Source organism: Stylophora pistillata, chromosome 1 (assembly GCF_964205215.1).
Source record: "Stylophora pistillata chromosome 1, jaStyPist1.2, whole genome shotgun sequence".
Classification (NCBI taxonomy): Eukaryota; Metazoa; Cnidaria; class Anthozoa; order Scleractinia; family Pocilloporidae; genus Stylophora; species Stylophora pistillata.
Window position 1 is genome coordinate 54,751,650 of NC_142519.1, and position 22,137 is coordinate 54,773,786.

At 37.4% G+C, this 22,137-nt stretch overlaps 1 protein-coding gene across 2 annotated transcripts; it reads right to left on the reverse strand.

The window, feature by feature from the left end:
* Positions 1 to 9: 9 nt before the first annotated feature.
* LOC111320914 (uncharacterized) lies at positions 10 to 22,019 on the reverse strand. Of its 2 annotated transcripts, XM_088763067.1 has the most exons (42): positions 21,834 to 22,019; positions 21,676 to 21,736; positions 20,535 to 20,587; positions 20,285 to 20,358; positions 17,338 to 17,407; positions 16,906 to 16,992; positions 16,720 to 16,818; positions 16,316 to 16,376; positions 16,180 to 16,232; positions 15,925 to 16,068; positions 15,337 to 15,423; positions 15,015 to 15,065; positions 14,584 to 14,679; positions 14,401 to 14,461; positions 14,249 to 14,301; positions 13,431 to 13,574; positions 12,728 to 12,814; positions 12,549 to 12,611; positions 11,861 to 11,921; positions 11,671 to 11,723; positions 11,441 to 11,514; positions 11,192 to 11,261; positions 10,979 to 11,068; positions 10,409 to 10,471; positions 9,745 to 9,805; positions 8,154 to 8,206; positions 7,952 to 8,025; positions 7,420 to 7,489; positions 6,480 to 6,566; positions 6,210 to 6,260; positions 6,031 to 6,091; positions 5,794 to 5,846; positions 5,207 to 5,280; positions 4,908 to 4,977; positions 4,700 to 4,786; positions 4,097 to 4,159; positions 3,592 to 3,652; positions 3,159 to 3,211; positions 2,652 to 2,725; positions 1,876 to 1,945; positions 1,048 to 1,134; positions 10 to 219 (listed from the first exon to the last, which is right to left on the reverse strand). In XM_088763067.1, exons 1-42 carry the CDS (start codon positions 21,919 to 21,921, stop codon positions 152 to 154), a joined length of 3,060 nt encoding a protein of 1,019 aa, XP_088619193.1. In that variant the 5' UTR covers positions 21,922 to 22,019; the 3' UTR covers positions 10 to 151. The 2 variants fall into 2 exon arrangements, with proteins under 2 accessions (XP_088619193.1, XP_088619194.1); XM_088763068.1 differs by lacking the exons at positions 20,285 to 20,358; positions 20,535 to 20,587; positions 21,676 to 21,736; positions 21,834 to 22,019 and adding an exon at positions 18,579 to 19,735.
* Between the last annotated feature and the right edge of the window lie 118 nt (positions 22,020 to 22,137).

Genomic DNA, 22,137 nt, shown 5'->3' on the forward strand with positions numbered 1-22,137 from the left:
TGCATTAAAAAAATATAAGACAACAATTTTATTTCAACTTTGATTTATTTACGAAAGGTGGACTAAGCTGCAAAAATCACTTAGAGGTTTGGTGAACGTCTAAGAGAACTAGGAAACGTTCTTCGAGTTATCTATGCGGAGTACTTTCTCCTCATAATTCATCTTTAGGTCTTGTCATGGTCTTGACCTTGTCTACAGCTTTTTCCATGGATCTAACAACTGAAAACAAATATGAACCGAGAAAATTAGAGAGTAATGTAATTTGTAATTCATTCATTCATTCATTATTTTTTTCCTTGGAAGACATCTAGAAGTTATCCATACGAAGGATGTTTGCCATCTAATTAGTTAACGTTTCGAACAAAAAATCTCAAAACCAACATATTTTTGAATGAAAGGAATCCATATAATCTTAGACCCTCTATAAAAAGGTTTACTTTTACAGCCACCAAGTGTCTTCAGTAAAAAGACATTCGGGGACCGTGGCTGCTCCAAAATTATGGAATAACCTTCCTCTGGATTTACGTAGCTTTACTTAATGAGAGACATTTTAACACTTTTAAGATAATGCTCAAGACCCAACTTTTAAGACTTGTTTTTAATTAAATTTCATTAAATGTCATATTCATACATGATTAGTTTCCCATTTGTTTTTAACTTGTTAAATTTTTGAAATTTCAATTACTTTTTTTAAAAGTTTTTGATAAATTGAAATGTTTTAATAGTTCATGTTTTGCACATTTGATTATATTAAAATGTTAAAATTGCGCACTATTAGTATTGAACTATTATTATCATTATTATTATTATCATTATTAATAATCCCTCTAGTCTTAGTTTTGTATCCTTAATGAATTTTCCGACGATTACTATGTGTTTTTGTTTTTACCATAACGAAGGTTTTATAAAATTCACAGCCAAACTCGTAAAACTAACTCTGTGTGCGCTATAGTCCTAGTTTTTAAAGACATGATTTAAAATACTAATATTTCTGGCTTCTAAAAACGTATTCTTTAGAAAGGAAAGCTTTAGTAAGAATATCTTTACCTGAATGTGGTTCCCAGTAATAATATTTGCTCTCTTTGTATATCGTTCCAGCGTTGGTAATTTTCTCCATAACATTACCCAAAGGATCTGATCAAAGTTGAATATATTGTAAATTAGCCTTTCGTTCAGCAGTGCCCCCTTCAGAATGCCATAAGTTTCCTTTTAAATTAGGCAAAATGATTTGATGCTTTGCCAGAATGACGTACGGCCTATGCCTGATACACTCGGCTGTTCTAGTGGTCAGCTCGCAAGATAATGTATTAGAGCGTACTTCGATAGGGTGCTGTCAAAGTGAACTAAAGTAAACAAAATATCACAATGATTTCATACGAAATCAAAGTAAAACAGGTAAAATTCTGTTTAATTTTGCATTTGATTGGCTGAGAGTGGCGCAAATTTTCTGGACCAATCATAAACCGTAGTGAAGCAAATTAATGAGATCAGGGAAAACTATCAACAGCCAATTGAAAACTGTTCTAAAATTGTGAGGATAAGTTATATGCCAATAACTTCTAAGAGTCAAAGTGATTCAACGTATTTTTTGAAAAATACTTTCCTTGCAATGAAAAATCTTCAAATGAAAATTGTAGATCAATTTAAAATACGATTCAGAAGTTTCAGAATGTCTTTGAGGAAAAATTGTCTTTAAATGTTGTATTCATGTAGGTTCTCTGCGAGAAAAATCTCATTGATAATCAGCTAGTGGAAGAAAGAAAGAGAGGCTACGAGAACCAAAAATAAATTTGAAAAGAAAAGGTTAAACTCTGTGAAGGGGGCAGAAGCCACTGTATCTTGTATTCTCTAGAGCGAGATAAAACTAGCACAAACCCATGAATAAGATCCTTGGAAAGTATGCTCCGTCAATATCAAACTTCTTTTGGTTGTTATCAAATTCGTCCTGAAAAAAAAATTGAAAATATAACATTGGATTCCTCAATGCGGATATTCGTCTTCAGAGCGCTTTTCGTTGAGTGTCGTAAAACCGAAACCAGAGTAAACACAACTGCCATCCCGAAGTTAGAAAATAACTTTAAGAGCCAATTCAGGGACTCAAAGTAATAACAAGTAAACTGTTAGCTTGCAGTGCAGGCGTCTTATTACGGCGTATTCACGTTAAGAACTGCGCGATCGTTTATTCAACTGGCCATGGTTAATTTGGAGTTAGAGTCGATGGTAAGGGAGGGGAACGGGAAGGGGTGATTTCACTTCCCCACCCTCACCCCCTCCTTATTTTTTCACTGTCGCTCGAAACCTCGGTATAAATTCCTTTCTCTCCCCAACCTTCCGCTTCCATTCAAAATAAAAGATGACGGCCATAATTTTAGCTTAGAAAATAGTGAGCACTCGCTCACCAAAATCTGCTCTGCGGGCTAACGAACTGCCTAAAACGTGGGAACATGAATGCAATCTCGTCTACTTCGATACTTAAAAGAAAATTGTTTTAAACTATACAAAAAGAGGACTTGCAACTGATTATCATTACAGATACGATTTTATGTCCTCGAAGTTCTTTCATGGCAATTTCCCATAATGCAGGGAATTACTGTACTCAAGGTAAGGGGACGAAGCTCTTTGAAATAAGAAATGAATGTTGATTTGTTTACCTCCGCGTTAACCATGACAAGTTCTTTACTCAGGTCTTTTATCTTCTGGGATGCAGCAAATTTTGGTTTGAAAGCTGAAAAAGAACGGTATGTGAATTCAAAGATGTAGTAAAATTGAAGCAGTTTTGGCATTTAGTAGACAGTGAATTTATGCTTCCAGCAGGAGATGAATGGAAAGGTATCTCAAATGAAATCTATTTATCCCCTGCAATAGTTTTTTTTTTAGTTTTATTAGTCAATTCTGATGAACGCCGGTCGTTTCCCCAACGTGTCAGTTCGCCAACGTCAGTTCGCCAACGTCAGTTCGCCAACGTCAGTTCGCCAACGTCAGTTCGCCAACGTCAGTTCGCCAATGTATGAGGTCGATTCGCCAATGTCTAATGTCAGATAGGTACCGTTAATTACAAATTTCTGCCATAAAATCGTCATAATATCGTAAGAAACCTGAAACCTGAAAGAGTAGATTATTGTCAATGAATTGAGAGCATATAACTATTCATCACCCACCCTGACAGGCGCTACACCAGCTTTTGTGAATAAACATCAGAATTGGTTTCCAGCTTTAAAGAAAAAGAAAAGCAGATTTTGATCATTATCAAGAGCGAAAAGAAGATGACAAGTATTTCCTAAAGTCTTACATATTTCTTCCTCAGCTAAATTAAGATCAAACGTATCCGCTCCGACGAAGGGCTAACGCTCGAAACGTCAGCTTTTGTAATCATTACGGTGGCCAATTTACCATTTCAACTTTGTTGATATATCCAAATTATTAAATTAAGATCACCCTGATTCGTCGATTTCGAATCTCTAGAGATATTATTTAAAAGTAACGATTGCAATTTTAAATGCAGTGGGGAAATTATTGATCAAACACACTTTATTGCGCACCTTTTTCATTTTTTACTCTTAATTGGCAAAAAACTATTACTTAATTAATCACCTCTTTTTTGCTTCAACGTAGGCATCTTCTAACTTCATCCAGTTTATTTCTTTGCCCAAACCTGAGAATAAAATCACCAATTAATCAGCTTATATCAAGAATTGTGAAGCCAAAGTCAACATTCTCTGAAGTCCGAAAGCCAAGCTACATCCTAGAAAAATACTGTAACTTGGAGATCAATCACTATTTATCGTCTGGGGAGTAGGGTCGGAGGATTTTCTTTGGATCAGAAGATTTACGGGGGGACGAGGGGGCTGGGATACTCCCCTCCCTTGTGGTAAATAATGGCTGATCCCCTCTGATCTAGACTGGTTTTGATCCTATCATAGAGGTTTTTTTTTATAGAATTCAGAACAATATTTTTCATTTATGCTATCTTCTCTTACACAATCATTGCAAACACAAATAATTTTTCTAAACCTTGGAAAGAATACAGGCACTAGTGGTGACGTTCTTAGAGAGGATGACAGAAGATTTAAGGTGAACAGAAAGAACACCCTCTAACCTCTATCCAACGAAGGCGGCGGCTTGATTAGTTTCTTCAAAGCTGTTTTCATTGTATTCACCACTTCAGGAGAAAAGGGAAAAGTCGGTCAAAATGCTCGTCAATGAAAAACATTTACTTTTATAACTTTGTTGCAAATAAAAAGTATGATGCGTTGAATCTGACTGCAAATTATCTCAATGGAGCTTCGTAAAAATCTACGAATCATGAAAAATCTAATTCCTTAACTTCAATCCATGCTCGTGATTTGCAATCGGAGTGAATCTTCTATATCCTATATCCATCCCTGTTTTTCTTTATTTATTGTCCACCTATTTTTTGTGTGTGTTTTTGTTTTTGCTTTTATTTTTTATTTTTTTTCTTGCCGAACTAATATTTTGCCGTTGCATTCAAGTTGAAGAAAATTGTGCATGTACGTTCTTTAACCTGTAACAACTGACATCAGACCTCATTTCAAAAATCCCGCGTCGGCTAGTTTCCAATTCGCGATTGGACTCATCTAAAGCTTCCGCCTCGTTTTTAGTGGTAGAAAGCATTACAGCACTTGCCCTAGAGCGTACAACACGTGGTGATTGAATCGTAACCATGAGATAAGTTACTTACATTCTTCGTCATCGTTGTAAAAGTACTTGAACTTAATGAACTCGAGGTCCATATTGTGAAGATCTCTTTGGACTTTACCCTCATGGTCTATACAAACACAAAAAAACAACTGTTTAAATTGAAGCCTTCGCTTTTGAATTCTTTTATGCACAATAGTACATTAGATTTATATGAATGAATCAATAAGAACTTTCTCTAAGGCACTTACTCAGGAAAAATATTCGTGGGAAATATTTGCCATCGACATCAAACTGATTATCTCTGGGTTCTTCGTTGTCCTTAGACAAAAAAATGCAAAAGAAAAAGATGGTCATATTCAAAGCAACGGACACCATAGGTTACAATCAATCATTTTAGTTTTCTATGAGCTTTTCTGTTCGTTGGCTCGAATTCTCAACAGGAACTCGGTATAGCAAAGGGAAACAAAGTTCCAACTTCGCAACAGCTGATCAAAATTATTGAATAACTTCGCCAACAACTGATCAAAATAATTGAATAATTCATTACCTCCACGTTTATCATGACGAATTTCTTGCTGAGTTCAGCAATAAGTTTAGATTCCGCTATGAATGGTTTCAAAGCTGAAACAAAATTATTGAAATGATTATTACTAAGGAGGGTGAAAAGTAAAAGAACAAACCGTTTTTTGACTGGGTCATAACTCAGTTTGTAAATCATACCCCATCAAGATCCAAAACACCTATTAGAAAAGGGCGCGTTGAGCGAAGGGGCCCTAAAACATGCATTCTTCCCTGTTCGTAGTAAGTAGTAATCTATGATGACCTGGTTGGCCCCCAGAAATCTCAGGGAAGCCTTCTACTCGTCTACACTCTGCCAACTCCACTTCTTAACAGTATAACTCGGACACGAAGTTTAAGCCTTTAAATTTTTTTTTTTTTTTTTTTTTTTTTTTTAAGCTCGATCTCGTCATGTAAATTCTGTTAAATATCATTATTCCTGTCGGAAGCGTTAACTTCCCTTTTTAGGCAGCGCTGAGTATTAGTAAGAAGAGAGCGATTTAAAGTTCAAATATATGATTTTCATGTATTTATAGCCAGTAAGAAGAGAGATATAAAAGATAGCGCTTGTCTAACCTTTACACGCACCGCACCACGACTTGTGTATGATTAACATCACAGGTTTCTCACTGGTAAAAAATCACATTGTGAATTAAAAGGTCTATCCGCGATGTATGTACAAAAGACTCAGAAAAATTTCAGATGTTTTCGAGAAAATTGGCAGTAAATAAGCATTGAGCTTAGCGAAATTTAATCAAGATGTAAATCCATCAAAACCAAAGCTACAACCCATCTTTGTTGTTTGCAAATTACCTTTTCTTTGCTTCTTCAAGACCCTTCTCCATTGTCATCCAGTTAATCTGTTTACCAAACCCTGTGAATAAACATAAATTAAACATGTTACAAGGTGAGACATGAAAAAGTAGAAATGTGCTGTTAAGTTCATCCATAGATAAAGAAAATGGACTTCGATTTCATATTTGCATCCATACCTCTGTCCAAACCTTCGGTTTCTGGTAGCAGCTTCTTCATGGATTTGATGACTGCCGGAAAATTAAAAGGAAAAAATGCGGGTAACAGTTAATAAAAATGAAAAATGGGCAAATTGTGATCAAATTTCACAACAAATCTTACTTGCTACTGAACCGTGTGAACTGTAACAACAGTTTATGTTTCATTCAAAATAGAATGTGTTCACGGAACAAGTTTTAAAAAGAATGCCTCAAGCCTGACGCGAATTGAAGGGGCATTTATGTACTTACTTTCCTCAGCTGTCTTGTAGAAGTATTTTGTTTTGTCAAGAGAAGTGTCTTCGTTATCAATTTCTTTCTTTAATTTTCCATCGGAATCTGTAAAAACGTTAGATCGACCGTATAATTAATGGTTTGAATTATATATGTATTAACACCATCATAAGGTACATCACTCAAGTTTTTAACGTTTTGTTGCATCACTAGAGAGTTTAAGAAACGACGACGGCGACGCTGTGGACAACATCAGTTAAGTGAACTCATATTTTACCCACGAATCTCGCGATTCTCTTAAGTCTTACTGTCAAATCTCGAAACTGAATAGAGAACGCAGCGTTAAATTAGAAATAAAAATCTAAAAAATAGCATTCGTCGTTCACGTTCTCCAGACAACGTAAAGTTTGGTCATTTCACGTTGTTGTTCTGCAGAGGTAAGATACGTAGTGCACAGCCATTGTTCTGCTCATTAAACTTTTTGTCTGGCGACGTTCCCGAAGCCGTTGCCGTCATAGTTTTCGTAAACTCCCTTCTGTTATTGAGTCAACGGACAACATCAACAACAACAGCATCAACAAGCACTTTGTATCTCAAGGGTGCTTATCTAAAGTCAAAAACTGTTTTATCCCAATGGCCATAAGTCTCAACAAAAAACATCAGCAACAACAAAAGTACTGAACAACACCACTGCAATATGGATCTAGCAGAAATACATGTGAGGAAACAACAATGAAAGTCAATTTTTAAAGGACAACTTCTATGTTATTGAAGAGTATCTTTACAACCCTTGTCAGTACAGCGTCTTATATTTTTCTACCAACCATTCCATCTCTTTAGACTACGAAATCACAGATAATTGACCTATTGTTAAACTTCCAAGGATATTTTAGCTTTTATAAGCCTAATCACAAAAAATTTAGTGGATGGATTCAAAAAAACTTGAAACTTTCCTCACCCAAAAAAACAATTCTCGGAACGTAAGATCCGTCAGCGTCGTATTTTCCATCCTTGGGGATTTCATCGTCCTGAAAATATTTTTTTGTTTTTTCAGTACTATGACTTACTGTTTCAACTTAATATTTTGACAATAAGGGAACAGTCATTACCTATCATTGGGGGGTGGGGGTAGTGGAGGATTTTTGGGATCACATGGTCTTCGGAGACGAACGGAGAGAGGATATAAGTCGTTGCAAACAGAGTGTAAAAGTGAAAATCTACTTGACAATAAGGGGGGGTTATAGGAAGAATTCAAAGCCATCTGGGGGGGATCAGGTGAATTATATCGTGACACAACCAAAATCCTCCTATCCCCCTCCCTCAGGTAATAATTGTATCGCTGTTCCCACGCCTTGTCTTTTTTTCTGTGTAAACAGTGTTTCTATGTTGTGCATCACGTACGCTCCCAAAGCAATACTGGATGCCTATATTCCTATCTTTAAAAAAAGAACAATGTTTTTGCTTCCATGATAATAAATCATAACTTTTACCTCAAGATTGACCAACAAAAAGTTTTTGCTAAGCCCAGCGATTTCCTTAGATTCGGCAATTTTTGGTTTGAGATCTGAAAATGTAAGAATGCGAGAGGAGAGCGAGGCCAATCAAATATGATTCGAATGACATCGCGCAATTTTTATATAAAGATTCCACAAAATTTTACTGACAGATATTTCTCTCGCAAAATGAACTGACCTTGACTGATCTGGCACCAGCTTTTATGTATGACTATCATGATGGGCTTGTTGCTGAAAATGGAAGAAGGGCAGAAGAAAGGAGAAGGCAAAGAAATTAAGACGCACTTATTTATGACGTTCGAGTAGCCTGCTATAAGTTACGTAACTATTCAAAATGAGATGTTTTTCATAAGATACAAATCTGTAAAACTTTCCATATACGATCTGGTAAGATGCCTTTGTTATATTTCTTTCAACCACGTGAGTGCCCAGGTTTCAAACTAAGTTATAAACAAAATAATTTGGATATATCAACAAAGTTGAAATGGTAAATTGGCCTCCGTAACGATTACAAGAGCTGACGTTTCTAGCGTTAGCCCTTCGTCGGAGCGAATAGAGGAATTGTGGGTTGTGTGTGCTTTTAAAGGCAGAAAATGGGGCTACGTTATTGGTGGGAACATGGCAACGAGAAAAACACGAATTAATTAGTGGAATGAAAAGCGTTCGTTGATACCTGTGGGATTTAGACTGCCGGTTTGAAAGATGAGCTTTTGTTCAAGAGTTTTACGGCTTTCCGTGCTACGTAAGTGTAAGGAAAGACCGCAGATTGCCATATGTTGCTTAGAATGATTAGGTAAATTAAAATGTCTAGCGACTAGTTTCGATGTGTCCCTGTCATTCCTCTCCACGTCACGAAGGCGTTCTCGGAATTGGTCACCTAGTCTTCTGCCTGTTTCGCCGATGTATATCTTTTTGCAATAAGTGCAAGTTATGCAATAGATTACATTGGCGGAGGTGCACGTGAAGTGACCGGTAATCTTAATGGGTCGTTTGGGTCCCGATATTTTCTCAGTGTTATGAATGAAAGGACTCGTGCACGATGCAAAACGTGAATGAAAGGTCTTGCATCGTGCACGAGTCCTTTCATTCACAACACTGAGAAAATATCGGGACCCAAACGACCCATTAAGATCACCGATCACTTCACGTGCACCTCCGCCAATGTAACCTATTGCATAACTTGCACTTATTGCAAAACGATATACATCGGCGAAACAGGCAGAAGACTAGGTGACCAATTCCGAGAACACCTTCGTGACGTGGAGAGGAATGACAGGGACACATCGAAACTAGTCGCTACACATTTTAATTTACCTAATCATTCTAAGCAACATATGGCAATCTGCGGTCTTTCCTTACACTTACGTAGCACGGAAAGCCGTAAAACTCTTGAACAAAAGCTCATCTTTCAAACCGGCAGTCTAAATCCCACAGGTATCAACGAACGCTTTTCATTCCACTAATTAATTCGTGTTTTTCTCGTTGCCATGTTCCCACCAATAACGTAGCCCCATTTTCTGCCTTTAAAAGCACACACAACCCACAATTCCTCTATTCGCTCCGACGAAGGGCTAACGCTCGAAACGTCAGCTCTTGTAATCGTTACGGAGGCCAATTTACCATTTCAACTTTTGTTGATATATCCAAATTATTTCGTTACCCCCACCGACGCAGCCTCAAACAGTTTCTTTAGAAACTATCAGCCTTTATAAGTTATAAACATTTGGGTTTCAGATGAAAATCTTAGTCTGTAAGACTACCGAACTTACGATATTTTGGCTTCTTTGAGAGCGTGATCGAGCTTCATCCACTTTAGATGAGCACCAAAACCTGGTAAAAAGCAATACATGATAGAATACTGGTAGCGGGACATAAATTTCATGACCCATGACATAATTACAGAAAATTTCTAACTCCAAAGGCGTTTCGCATAGGCGTGGAAATCCCGGAGGCCATGCTGTATAATGATGGCCTGGTAATTCTTCGCAAGGGTATAGCTGCTCTCGTAGATGTGTTGACTGTGTTGACGCGTACTTATTTTCTCCAAATTACACGAGAAATCATGTTGTTACCTGTTAATAACTTATATGAAAAAAAACAGTGCAAAAAGTCAAGACAGACGAAATTTTGACAGCACGCGCCATTTGTAATTTGAACTCATGTTACAACTTTGCACTAGTGTCACATAAAAAAAAATGCATTTGTTTTCAGCCAATCAGACGGGCGTAATTTTTTTATGTATATTATTAATCATATTACTGTATAAGATCCTGAACAAAATTTCTGTTGTAAAGCGGAAAATGTTTGGGGCACAAAAACTCGGTCGCAGGGAAAGTTGATTATCCTATCCAGCTGCAAAATATAAATAGCAAAGCACTGATTTGTGTCATTGCCAACAAAACTGAATCTCGCATTAATTTATATTTGTCTTACCTCTGTCTTGGCCAACTCCAGCACTCATCTCTCTCCCGAGAACTTTCTTCATCATGTCAGCGACTAAAGATCAACAATGATAGAACAAAAATTTGGATACTAATTTGAAAATGTTTGTGTCCCAAATAATTTGAAACAAGAACCCCTCAACAAGGATCACAAGATGAGAGATTTCCCAGTGTTCTCCATACACATCAAAAATAAAAAGAGCAAGGAGATAGAAAACGTACTTTAGCAATATTTTATAATATCTTGACTCTCTGGGCTCTTGACATCGCTCGTGAAGCATGCATGTTGCCCAACACACTCGGTAATGTCCGAGTTAGAGCTTATCAGCGGTTACGGCTTGACTTACTTGTTTTGGCTGGCAAAGAACTGGTTAGTGTTTTAAGTTAAGAATTATTAAATTTCAGCCGTGTGTAGCTTAAAAATTTATCATTTGTGCCAGGTATAAGAAGTTGTTTCAGGAAATGAGGGTTCCAAAATAAATCAGATTTGGAAGAGGGCGAAGCCAGTGAAAATATTGTTTAAAAGGATTTTATCTAGTAAGATAATTAAAGTACATCTTACTTTCTTTGGGCTCTGCATAAGCATATTTGTAATCCTTGAAAGATTTGTCAGTGTTGTGGAATTCCTTCATAATCTCACGCGTGAAAGGATCTGAATAATGTCAAAAGAAAAACATCAGAGCGTGAATCAGTAACCGAGGTTTACAGCAATTTCCACAGCCATCAAGAGAGTCTTCTTGCAGGCCCAAACATCAGAAAAAACTTTTTCACCTACCCAGGAAGTACATTCTTGGGGCATAAGCGCCATCCACGTCAAAGGTGTCGGCGGTTTTTCCGCTGTCATCCTAATCACAAATAAACGAATTAAGTGAGTAATTTTGTCAAAGAAAATGAACGTATGTGAGCGTGGGAGACAGGTTTTTGTAACCATTCTTGTCTATACAATGTTTGTTGTTGTTGTTGCTGTTTTCTTTAGAAAGTATTACCCAAACTAAGCAAAGCAGGTTTAACTCAAATCACTTACTTCAATGTTAACCATAACAAACTGTTTGCTCAACTCCGCAACCTCATTGGACTTAGCAAACTTCTTCTTCAAAACTTTGAAATGAAATTCAAAATCGTTTATAAGACGGAATGCGAGGGCAACTAGTACTCAATATGTAGTTTAATATCCCGTAAAATAAAAAAATAACAGTACATGGATTAAATGATAATTACAAGACGTTCTGCTATTTTGTACCAAACGCTTTTTACCTTTGCAAGCTCCACACCATGATTTGTGAATTATCAACATCAGTGGCTTCTTTCTGCAGATATCACGAAATAATTCGGGGTTAGGGACCCGTCGTCATTTATTGGGGTGTTAGTTAGAGGATTTTAGGAAGATTAAATATTTTTTAGGGGCAAATAGAGGGGTATAAGATATAAATAATTTTTCACTTACTCTTCTTTTGCTTTCTTGAAACCCTCTTCAATCGACGTCCACGCAATTTCTTCGCCCCATCCTGCGAAAGATCAAAAAACGAGGCAGCACTGAGTGGAAGTAACTGATATCATGGTCACATATGTGTATTGGTCGCGCTGGGCACTGCACTCAGCTATTTGCATCAATAGGACTTGTTGAACTGTGAATGCTGTCGCATTTGTTTTCTCCTAACGTCCTCACGCACTAACCATCAGTTTCTCTCAGAACAGTAGTCATGTGTCACATGTGTTCATTCTTCTGTTCTGAACAAGGTCGAATTTCGGCATTAAGATGAGCTAACTTGTTTCCGCTTTTTGAGAGTTGTTGTATTACTTTTGTCTTATCACGCTATTTTCGCATGTTCTTCGTTTACGGGAGATTCAACAGAGTTGTGATACAGAGTCGTGGCGAAGTTAAAGCTACAACAGTTCAATTTAGCTGAGTGTCAAGATGTTGAGGAACACAGCCACCGTGACGCCGGGTAACCAGTTCTGTCATTCAGCAAAGAAATGAAGGTCATTATCAGAGCATGGATATCAAAATGCACTTTGTTTTGATTTTTTTTCATCAATAGCGAAAGTTTTTAAAGGTTAAACTCTTCCATTATCTGACTAGAAATATGCTTCTCGTTTATAAAAAAGTGATGGTGGAAATTTTTCAGCCTTACCATGATCAGATACTTCCTTTGATTGATCCTCAATTTTCAATGCTTTCTTCATAGCTGTCAATACTGAAAGACGACACGAACGAAAATGGTCATGCCATACATATCATTAGGAATGTAGAGAAAAATTGTGACTCAGATAGATCTTCTTGCACGGAATCTCGCCTTATTCTCATACTTACATTCCTCTCCGTCCTGATAGTAGTATTTTACGTGTTTATGTTTGGTTCCTTCGTTCCATAGGTCCTTTTGCACTTTACCATTGGGATCTGATGAAAAGCAAGTTTCAAAGGCCAAAATTTCAGGGATTTATCTGTTAGACATGTAAGAAATTTTCTTCTCCTAGGGTTACTACCCTCAGATCCCCGCTTCTACGAGCACTTTAAGGACTGGTCATCATTTATTGCCTGAGGGGATAGGGGTCGGTGGATTTTTGTCGTGCGTTGTGTCATGATCGTTACAGTTAATAGTTAGCAGTTAATTGGCATTCAGTTTTTTTAAAGTCCCCCCCTTTTTTATATTCTGTTTACGACGACTGTCCCCCCCCCCCCATTTCCCCCATTCCCCCGTAAAATAATGACTGGTTCCCGATAGGCTTTTTCATAGAAATAATCGGCAAAACTACAATACTTGTCCTCAATGCAATCATAAATAAATAGCCTTCTCAATCACTGCTGCTGTCGATTGCACGTCGGTAACATCGACAATGTTTCAATGTCTTCCACCGACGATTACAACCCGATCCGTTTTAAGAATAATTTAAGTTTAATTGGGCGAGGTTTCTACTCAAGCCAGGTAGTCCATCCAGCATAAGCTTATCCTGGTTTCCATAGCGTGAGGCGACTAGGAATTTACTTCCCCTTGACACATTGATATTAATATTACCTAAGAAGAAAATCCTCGGCACATATTTCCCATCAACATCAAACTGCTCTCCTTGTGGTTCATCGTTATCGTCCGTGTTGACCATCACGAATTTTTTGCTGAGCTCACCAAACTCTCTGTGCTTTGCCAACTTGGGTTTCAAAGCTGCATGAAGAATATTTTCAAATTATTTTATAAACGCGTTTGATTTGAGATGGCTGTGACTATTTCATATCCAACTACTGAGAGTGCAATGGTAATATTTTTCAAAAAGAAAGCCTAAAGCAAGACCTAACATTCTACTTTTATATTGCAAGAAAAATATTTCAAATATTTTTCACTTGTGATCTATGGTTTATGGGCTGAGATGTTACAACCTGTAAACTAATGACGGTCAAACGAAACCCAGGAATTACGAGACGAAAAACAAACCATCTAAAAAGAAAAAGTCCCTTTTACTGGGTAGCAGTACGCGTGATCTTGAGGTGATGAAAACAGAATAGAGTTACCTTTGCATGAGCTGCACCATGACTTGTGAATAATTAAAAATTTAATTATTAAATAATTAAAATGATACAGCTTCTTCCGACGATCGATTTACACATTATTATTAATTATTATTAATTATTAATTATTATTAATTATTATTAATAATTAAAACAGAATAGAGTTACCTTTGCATGAGCTGCACCATGACTTGTGAATAATTAAAAATTTAATTATTAAATAATTAAAATGATACAGCTTCTTCCGACGATCGATTTACACATTATTATTAATTATTATTAATTATTAATTATTATTAATTATTATTAATAATTAAAACAGAATCGAGTTACCTTTGCATGAGCTGCACCATGACTTGTGAATAATCAGAAGCATATACTTGTTACTGCGGAGAAAGGGTCGAAATAAGTTAACCGCTACACAAACACAAGAATATCACTGAGAAGCGTAATCGTGGAATTGATAAAACAAAGCTGGCACACACCTTTCCTTGGCTTCCTTTAGACCTTTCTCGTACGACATCCAATTAATATGATCACCAAAACCTGTCGACATGAGAAAAGAATTGGGCCATAACCTCAATCAAAGAATAATTTAAAGTCATACCATAAATAAGAAGCGAAACCGTTTCGGAACAAAAACAGTGGGAAAAATGTGAATTGAGTACCTCTGGACAACTTTTCTTCAGAATCTTTTGGTTTCCACCATGGGTCTCTCTCTTCTTTGTCTTTGTCTTTATCCTCTTTTGTGTCTCCTGTTTTGCCTAGAGTATACAAGAAGAAAAGACTTTGTCAAAGTTGGCATTGATGGTTTCAGTGAACACTTTTATCTAAGCTTACTTTGAGCATAAAAATAATGTCGTACTAAATTTCTGGGATAAGATGGTACGAAATGGCAGTTTCCATTAATAAAAGGATTTTAATTTTTCGTGAAAAAGCCAGAGGAGCCTGTTTATGTTCCCTTTTTTTACTTGAACTTTAAATGCCATGAAATGGTCATTATCAGTGTAACACATCTGGTCACATCTATGAACTTCGTGCATTTGATATAATCATGTATACAGACCTTTTTCATGATAAGAAATTATTTCTTTCTTACCTAAAACTCCAGTTTCCTTCATTTTAAGAGCCCTTTTCATTCCAGATATTACTGCGACGAAGAGAAAAAAAAATTCGTAGCTTGAGTCTCCTTGTTACTAATTATGATTTGCCAATTAGGCGTGTTAGCCTGTGTTATATTGGGATTCACGAATCTAAAACATTCCTGCTCTTAAATACTAATGTTTTGCGTAATACGCATCCTAGAGGCGAAAAATTTTGTTTAAGCAGCTCTTTGTTAAGAATATAAACAACAGCAAAGATACTGAATAACAACAACAACAATAACGAGGAAGAGATTCGGGCTAAAAGAATAAACATACATTCCTGAGGGCCACTGTAATAATATTTGACATGTGGATGTTTAGTGCCTTCATTCCAAATATCCTCCACTACTTTTCCTTCAGGATCTACGAGGTAAACGTAAAGAAAAGAAAAAAAAATATGAAATGAAATGATCTAAGCTTTCAAGAATCCTAAACTATTAGTTGTGGAATGGATTGTTGGCTCAGAATCCGCTTTTACTCGCTAGCTTTTGCGACTTTCGTTTTCGAAGGACGAAGGGCTGAATCGGTTTTCCATTTTATCTTTTTTCTTTTTTGGAGATGTCGCATGATTTATTTAAACTAGCTAAAGCGTTTTACGAGAGTGGAAGTGCGATAAACTTCACGTTGATTAAAAATTAGAATACATTCTGAGGACAGGCATAAAATGTAAATAGAAACGATTGGGTTGTTATGGCGTTAACTTAGAACTACAGCCAAGTCAGTGTTAAGCCATTCCAGCGCGTCAAAGGCGTGGTTGACTAATTACATGTATGTCAAATGGTAACTTCCTTTCCCTTTTACGAATAGCTGAAAACTGCTGAAAAAAAGTGGACATTTCGACACCAAACGAATGAAGTCACTTACTCAAGAAAAGAACTCTAGGGATGTACTCGCCATCGACTACAAACTGGCTTCCCTTTGGCTCTTCTTCATCTTCTGTATTAACCATCACAAAATGTCTACTCATTTCTGCAAACTCCTTTGAGTCAGCAAGTTTTGGTTTCAGGGCTGCGGAGATTAAAACAATCGGTTTAAGTAATAACGCTTCTCTCTCCACTGAAATATATGATAAAATGAGATCAGATTGTGGATGTGCATGTTTTGTTTGATATGAATTACCTTTGCACGAACCACACCACGTTTTGTGAATGAGGAGCAACATCCACTTGCCACTGGAGAGAGAAGGAATTTTAAGAATCATGTAAATGTATGCGAATTGTGGGAAAATAAAAGTAGTTAAAGAATACGCATTTACCTCTGTTTAATTTTTTTTAATCCATCTTCAAACGTCACCCAATCTATTCGGTCTCCAAAACCTGTGTGACCCAAGGGAGACATTCAATCGCAAGTTTAGTATATACCGTCTTTATAATTCCTAATCATTAAATCAGGCCAAAGAAATCCCAAATTGCATTGAGCTCGCTCAATTACCCTGTGATTGGTTTAGAAAACTCGTGCCACACTTCCTCTAAACCAATCAGATCCAATAGCTTGTTCAAGTTGTCACTCAGTCACGTTTTTGCGCGCTTTCAGCAACTTGCTGGACTTAAGTTTGAGTTCTCTTAAGCTTTTTGCAATTTTGACCTTTGTTCTCATTGGTCTAAAGAAAATTAATAGAAGTAAAGGTATATCAGCAGCAACTGTCGACGCTCTCCTCACCCCTTGCGAGAGGATTGCTTTTCCTGGCTGGTTCTTCCATTTCCTTCAATACATCGCTTCCTTTGGTTTTCTTTAGGACTGACTTCATGCTGTCAATAACTATGAAAAAATAAACGGTCAAGATCCCATTTCTTGAAAGCAAATCGACAATTCAAATTAAGATTCCCGATTCTTTTCTGCACTTACTTTCAGAGGTTTTCCCATAATAATACTTGGTGTCTTTGTGTTTCCCGTTTTCATTGTAAAATTCTTTCATGACCTCCCCTTCTGCAGCTAAAAAACATAGACAGAATTTTGAATGATTGCACTCAGCTTTACCAATTTTTGCCTGTAATTTCAAACAATACAATTAGAATAATAAACCAGACAAGCTTTAAATCGTAACCCAATCCAATTTCACTCCTACAAAGCAATTTTCCATTAGGTTTCGAAAATAAACTGAGATTGCTCATTTTTACCAAATTCTGCTCTGTAATTGGTCCAGAAAACTTGCTTGCGTAATCCTGTCAACCAATCAGCAGCAAAACCAAAAGCAATCGTGACTTTTGCGTTTTCCCGCGCTTCAAGTAGTTTCCTCGAAATCTGCTGTATGTTAACTAAAACTAATAGGAAGCTTACACAAAAACAAAATCCTAGGAATGTATCTTCCATCTGGGCGGTATTTTTCCTCCTTTGGTTCTTCTTCGTCCTACAACAAGAATCAGTTCTAAATTAATTAAAGGTTATGTGAATTATAGGCGTAAAAAAATACTTTTGGCCTCTTAAGTGTTCGCCAATTGTTCCTCTTTAAAGATAGATTAACAATAACATTTAGAATCGTATGATGCACGATCCTCGCAGTAGATAGCGCTATTTAAGCAATAGCGAAAATCAGGCCTGAAAAAAATCAGCCCTGAAAAAAATCAGGCCTGTACGGGATTCGAACCACTGACCTCTGCGATACTAGTGCATCGCTCTACCAATTGAGCTAACAAGCCAACTGGGAGCAGGCCGTTAAGTTGATTCGTAATAAACCCGTGAAAGTGATAAATCAGATACAATGAAATATATGAAGTTCATATATTTTGAACTGCGGTATTAGATACGTATGATGCACGATCCTCGCAGTAGATAGCGCTATTTAAGCAATAGCGAAAATTACAACTGAAAAAAAGCCAGGCCTGTACGGGATTCGAACCACTGACCTCTGTGATACTAGTGCAGCGCTCTACCAATTGAGCTAAAAGGGCCAACTGGGAGCAGGCCGTTAAGTTGATTCGTAACAAACCCGTGAAAGTGATAAATCAGATACAATGAATCCCGTACAGGCCTGATTTTTTTCAGGTCTGATTTTCGCTATTGCTTAAATAGCGCTATCTACTGCGAGGATCGTGCATCATACGTATCTAACACCGCAGTTCAAAATATATGAACTTCATATATTTCATTGTATCTGAACATTTAGAATCATCGCCAGCTTTTAGTTTTTGAAAACGCACTCTACAGATCAATCATTTTTAACTTGAGAATTGCGTATTTTGAAAAAAGGGAAAGAGTGACATTTATTTAGTTAGAATAGGTGTTTTTTAGAGATACAGAGTAACTATGGTAGGTTTTTTGCGATGACAAAATTAGCCCGCAGTGCAGGCAGTTTTGGTGGTTTTCATCTTTCGAGTGTTTAGTCCCCATGTTGGATTCGCTGCAGACTGGCAGAATATTGGGGCGAGAATGCGAGAATGTCGGAGTGGGTGGGGGGGGGACGGGGAAGGAAAACCGCCTGCCTGAAGAGGCTGTAAAATTCAAAAACGCCCCTAATTAGTATCGCTTGATCGCTTTCCGGAAGTGAATCGTCGGTCAATGAAAATGAAGTAATTTCTTACCGGAAGATAAAATCCACTTCCGACAAAAACAAATAGAATACACGTGTTGTCAACTCGGCAAACTTTCAGAGCTACAATGTTGAGATGTGGGGAAAAAAGTGCTAGTAACAACTGCAGCCTTTGCAACATTTCTTTTAAAGTTAAATTCGGAAATGTCGCTGGTAAACAGTCATTCGTCGTCGGAAAATCTTTTCAAACCTTCAAAACGTAAAGATTGTTTTGGCGTCGTTTTACCAATATTTGTAGGCAAGTAGGATTGGAGTTGATACAAGACTCGCAAGTATTTTCAGATCCAGTGTGCAACCCTTGTGGTCGCAAAATTCGAAACCTGGGCCACTTGTACTAGTTCGTGAAAGCTGGAAGTTTCAGAACAGCAAGCGCTCCCAGTAAAAACAGTGGTAAACGCGATCTCGATATCGATACTCCGCAGAAAGCAAGTTCATCGTGGAGGAAATCGAAGGTGGTTCGTGTTAATTCACCAGCAGCCAAGATACCACTGACAGAAGTAAACACGTCGAGGAAATCTCTCACGTTTGGAACGGAAAATATGTTTTCTGCGTGTGCATCTGCAGCGGAAGGACGAAATGTTAAGAAAACTTAACGTGGACGATTTGCCCCCAAAGAAAAAGTAGTTTACCGGATCCCTTCTGGACAGGTAACTGCGAGAATTCCACGAGATGAAGAATCTAAAGCATTAGTGAGAAATATCGCTTGCGAAAAGTGGCGCGAGGCGTCCAATGTCGTTCTGAAACACGAAGAAATTGCTGGCGAAGTGAAGCAGGGAATCAGCAAAGCTGTATCAAAGGAGTTTGACGAATACCTGAAATCGGGAAGCATGCTCGAACTCAGAAATCCGGACGAACTTGCAAGTGATGTCGCCGTTAATCCCATCGAAGAAGCTTCAATTAACTGACCTTGAACGATCTTTTCAGCGGACAGACAATAATCACGTACGCAGCTTTCGACAACAATATTTCTTGGACACGAATCAACAACTGAAAGACGAGGCTTTTTCCAAAGCCTGTCGGAAGAACTGCCAATAAATCGCTCCCATGCACAAGCGTTTAGATTGCTTCTTTTTGTTCGTGGCGTAATTGACGCGACATACCCAGCTCAGAGAGAAATGAAAGAGATTCTTCGAGTGCAGCATCGAAAGTTAGCGAGTCTGCCATTTTCTCGATCACATCACAGAGAACCACGCGCACGCATGGCAGGAAGAGCCTGAAGTAATGTTAGCACTGATTGGCAAGTATCAATCTGAGTGCACCCTGCCATACCAATCAGAGACTGTTCGTGGGCGAACGGAGTTTCTTAAACGAACAATCAGTGCGGGCAGGCGGATTTCTCTTTCCCCTAGCCTCCCCCTCCTCCTTCCCCAATTTTTCTCTCTCCCTCCCACTAGCTTGGTAAACTTTTTACCTCGCTCCAACTCTCCACTGTTTTTCTAATTCAAGATGGCGGCCTGAACAACCGATGGGAATATCCACTCGCCCCGCCAAAATCCACCTGCACTGCAGGCTATGACAAAATTATCTTTGATGATTTATTTACCTTTAACTACATTTGGATTTTGGAGTCTGTCATTAACAAAATTGTAAAAAAAAAAAGAATTATGAGCGAGCAAAAGAGATTATGTGCATCCAGCCATTAAGTAATGGATGGATTCCGAGAGACGGGAATATCGTTTCGAGGTCTCTTAAGCTTACCTCTACATTGACCATCACAAAATATTTACTCAGATCGGCAATTTCTTGCGAATTCGCAAAGTCGGGTTTCAACGCTGTAAAAAAAAATATATAACTTGCTTTAGCAACAAATCAGAAATATTTTCCATGTGGAAATACAGGACAATGTGTATCCGAAAAGATGTCTCTTTCGTTCTAAGTAGACTTAACACCATTTGTTGGCGTTATCATATTTTTGTAATTCAGTAATGAAGCAGAGAAAGGTTGTTACCTTTGCATGCTCCACACCAAGTCTTGTAAATCAGCAACATTATAGGTGTATCACTGTGAACGGAGAAATCGTGCTTGTCAAGTTCTAGTGATTAGCTAAGAAAAGGCTGGTAACTTATGGATAGTTTTGTACTGAAAGGATGTCCAACAGTGGAAATTTGCATTTATGCTTGAACTCGTGTAAGTCGCATAAATGGATGGTCGAAGTGAGGAATTGTATAAAAGCATCCTTACATTTTTATCACAAACATTTATCAGCCTTTGTAGATATGGGTTTAAAATGGTACCTGTTTTCGTCATAACAGATTTAAGGCAACTTCTAGATTTCAAGAAATGACTATGGCACATTCTCAGATAGCCGATTTGTAAAACATTTTTGTTTCCTGGTGAGCATGACTATGCACTTTTATCTTTCAAAGTTCTGACAGACTGAAAAGAACAACCTGTCGTCGTTAAATGTCGCAAATCAAAAGTTGACATCCTCGGTTCTTTCTTAACTGCAGCAAGAATTCGTTATGTTTATAAATCAAAACCAAAACTAACAAATAGAGGGTTTCTCATTTTTTTCCGATGTCCACAACCAGTTATTATTGGTGAAGCAATCGAGAAAAAAACACACGTTCACATAAAACTCGTGGTAATTGTAAAATTGTCGAGTTATTTTGCCAGACTCTTAATTTTTGGCTTTATTACGATTTAATACCTCGTGACTTAGGAAATCTCTCATTCTCTTAGCTTTTACTTCAATTTCAATTCCCTCTCACTTCGAAACAGACTTTTTATCGAGGATAAATAAAGACTATAGACTGATTTCTGTAAAGCTCGTATAGAATTGTTAGCCTATTCATGTCACCCAACGGCAAATTTTTCTTCATTGGGATTTCCCCACGGATGCGGTGGCAAGCTCCTTTCCATGCTTCGAGTTTCGTTACGCATCTACAATCTGATATACTTTCCAGAAAGTAGTTGTAAATCAAAATATTCCGAGCGCTTCGTTTTCACGTATGGAGGCGATCATTGTTTCGTGATCGATTTGCAATACTTAGTACGGATCAGACTGAGCGCGGCCTTTCAGAACACTGTGTTGTTTTATTCTTCACTCTAATTCTTATTTTATTTATCATTAAAAAAAATCTATTTACCTCTTTTTTGCTTCTTTTAAACCATTTTCCAACGTTCTCCATTCTATCTTTTCTCCCCAGCCTGAAAATTCAAATTCAAGGTGGAATCACTAAAAGTTTTCATTTTCTAACTGCTTTCAAAGAAGTGAAATCATAGCGTAAATTTAAACATTCCATACCTCGATCAAGAGGTGACTCAGCCTCGAATTCACCGCATTCGGAAATAGCTAAATTAGAAAATAAAATTAGGGCGATAAATTGCCTCATCTTTATACTGCGTTCTTTTAAAGTTGAAGACTTCTTTCCTTTACTGTCTGTCTCCGTTTACAAGAAATACTGTGCGGTGAAGACAATATTGCCCTTATCCACCTGCTGAATCGCCTGGTTGGTCTATTGGACAATGCGAATAAAAGTATAGAAGGTTGTTGGACTAAAAACTGGTAACACGCTCTTGTTCATTAATAATTGAGTTATTCCCGTTTT